Source organism: Pygoscelis adeliae, unplaced genomic scaffold (genome assembly GCF_000699105.1).
Source record: "Pygoscelis adeliae isolate BGI_AS28 unplaced genomic scaffold, ASM69910v1 Scaffold270, whole genome shotgun sequence".
NCBI classification, from domain to species: Eukaryota; Metazoa; Chordata; class Aves; order Sphenisciformes; family Spheniscidae; genus Pygoscelis; species Pygoscelis adeliae.
The window spans coordinates 2,881,456-2,883,887 of record NW_008823916.1 but is presented as its reverse complement, the minus strand read 5'-3'; the positions used below and the strand labels follow the sequence as shown (position 1 = coordinate 2,883,887).

The window sequence follows — 2,432 nt, the reverse complement described above, 5'->3', positions numbered from 1 at the left end:
AGGGAGTTTTAGGGAGTGCTTTTCTCCTTGGTGGTCCCCGTGGTGTGGATGGGGACCTCGCTGTCTGCCTGCCCCCATCTTTGCCCTCTCTGTATTGGGGGGAAAAGGGGCTTTTTGCCCCACCTGTGAGGGCTGGGGATGCCCGTGCCCATCGGTGCGTCCCCAGGCAGGGACATGCCCCATGGGTCTGGGGCAGCATCCACTCACCTGAGAGGCTCAGACCTGGGAAGTTGGTGTTGAGGTGCTTCAGGATCAGCAGGTCCTTGTCGCTTTGGATCAGTTTGGCCGTGGAAGCCACCTGGTCATCAACTGGAAGGCATGGGGAGAGCAGGGTCCCCCGTTGGGGAGTGACACCCCGTGCCGGGGCTCAGCCCGGGCAGAGCCGGCAGCACGGTGGGGGCTGCTCATCCCCTTTACCCTGGGAGACTCATCCCAATGGGGACCAGTCTGGTCCCACAGTGCTGCCGTACCCATTGCATGGGGTGGAAGAATTTTTTTCCCCCCACCTCCAGACATGCTTTTAGGTGTGAAATGGCCTGGTGCCAGGGGCTCAGGGTGCCAAACAGTGGGGGGGAGAAGTGGGAGGGTGGGAGGTGCGGCTGCGGTGTGTCTCGTCCGCCCCCCCATCCCGGCCTCACACCACGGACCAGGCTTTACCATGCGCCAGGGTGGAGTTGTGCCAAAAGACCAGGATCTTGCTGGTGTTCTTCACCACGCACGTCTCGTTCCTGTGGGGCAGAGAGGTCAGATGGGGCAAATACCCCCCAAACTGCCCCAGCCAAATCCGAGGGATTCAGAACTCGAGCTGGGCTGCAGAGCTTAAATAAATTTGGCATAGCTGCTCTCCAGCCCCAAATTTGTCAGGGTGTCTCAGCCCGGAGGATGGTACCAGCGGGTGGAAATGCCCCTGGGGACGGGGGAGCCGGGCGAGGGGGAGAATCCCCGTCCTTACAGTCTCATGATTTCGGTGACGTTGAGCTCGTCCTCGTGGCTGCCAGGAGAGAAGGAAAAAGCTGCGTATTTCACCGCCTTCAGCTCTTCCAGGTGAGGCGGGTACCTGGAGGCGCCGGCGATGTAGATCCAATGTCCCAGGAGCTGCGGAGAGGAGGGGAGCGGGGAAGGGTCGGGGTCTGTGCCGGCTTCACCCGCCGGCACCACGTGAGTAAAAGCAGATGCCGTGCCCTGCCGTCCCACGCCCACGAGCACCCCCGGTAGGTGACCGCCCCGGGCAGGATCCGGGCCGGGTGAGGGGCTCTTGGTTTTGTCCCCTCCCCAGTAAGGCGATGCTCCAGCTCCCAGGATGGCCAGCTTGTTTTTCTACGGTTGCGTCCCTCCTGCTCTGTGCCCGGCTTTCACTGCTTTCCTCCCATTAAACATCCCCAAGGGACTGAATACTGTTTATGCAGAGAAGGGTTTTGCGGATGGAGACTTGTGACCTGAGACCCCGTCACTTGAAGGACTTAAAATAGAGCGGCGAAGCACTGGGGACGGTGCTGCCCAGCCTGGTTTGCACAGGGAGATGGAAGCAGGAGCCCCCCAAAAGCACCTGCTCATGAGTTTATGGGTGCAGAGCTGCAAGGCTTCACCCCGTCCCCATGCTCCTGTGCAGCAGTCTTGATTTTTTTAGGAATAATAAGCATGGACAGGCAGTGAGATAAGAGTCAAGCTGCCGATTGGGTTCATAACCTCTTCCTGGACCCGTAACTGCTAGCGATGCTGATAGGAAAGGCGAGGATGGGCGCCCCGGCTGAGGGCAGGGCTTACCCCAGGGATGGTGGCATTGTCGAAGGTGACCGGGACGAGCGGGGCGCAGCTGGGGGGCTCGGCAGCAAGGGCGAGTGGCAGCCCCAGGAGGAGGGCGAGAGAGGCCAGCATTGCCTGGCCGGCGGAGAGGAGTCTCGTGCTCTGACGGGATGTGGCTCGGCTCCGTCCCTTATATACAGCCGCCTGCAAAGCTGGACGTCCCCAGCCCCGACGTGCTTGTTCAGCCACTGGGCTGTTTGCTCAGGCATGAAGCAATAGCAGGTGGAGGAGATTAAGCTTGCAAAAGCTTGGATTTCTCCAGCAGAAAAGACCAAAAAAACCCCCCAACCCCACGTTTCGCCAATACAGGCTTTTGTTCTCGGAAACTGCAATTAATTTCGTGGGTGCCTGGCAAAGCGCTTGGCTGGCTCCAGGTGTGTTTGGGGGCCTCGGGGGCGCCGAATGGCAGCTGGACGTGGCTTTCCTCCACAGATTAATTTCGTGGGTGCCTGGCAAAGCGCTTGGCTGGCTCCAGGTGTGTTTGGGGGCCTCGGGGGCGCCGAATGGCAGCTGGACGTGGCTTTTCTCCACAGGGCAAATAAATCCCCGCGGTGATGGTTGGGTGGTGGCTGCTCACCCGCGGGCTGTAAGGGCTTCAGGTCTGCACCGGCATCGCTTCTCGCCGGGGC

The 2,432-nt window shown here is 60.6% G+C and overlaps 1 protein-coding gene across 1 annotated transcript in view; it reads right to left on the bottom strand.

Annotated features, from left to right (window-relative positions):
• The window catches only part of ORM1 (orosomucoid 1), an 8,365-nt gene extending 6,490 nt beyond the window's left edge, over positions 1–1,875 (bottom strand). Inside the window, exons 1-4 of the mRNA XM_009319481.1 lie at positions 1,765–1,875; positions 953–1,095; positions 658–728; positions 208–309 (exon numbers count right to left, since the gene is read on the bottom strand). Coding sequence (XP_009317756.1) covers positions 208–309; positions 658–728; positions 953–1,095; positions 1,765–1,875 — 427 coding nt within the window. The remainder of the gene's footprint in view (positions 1–207; positions 310–657; positions 729–952; positions 1,096–1,764) is intronic.
• Between the last annotated feature and the right edge of the window lie 557 nt (positions 1,876–2,432).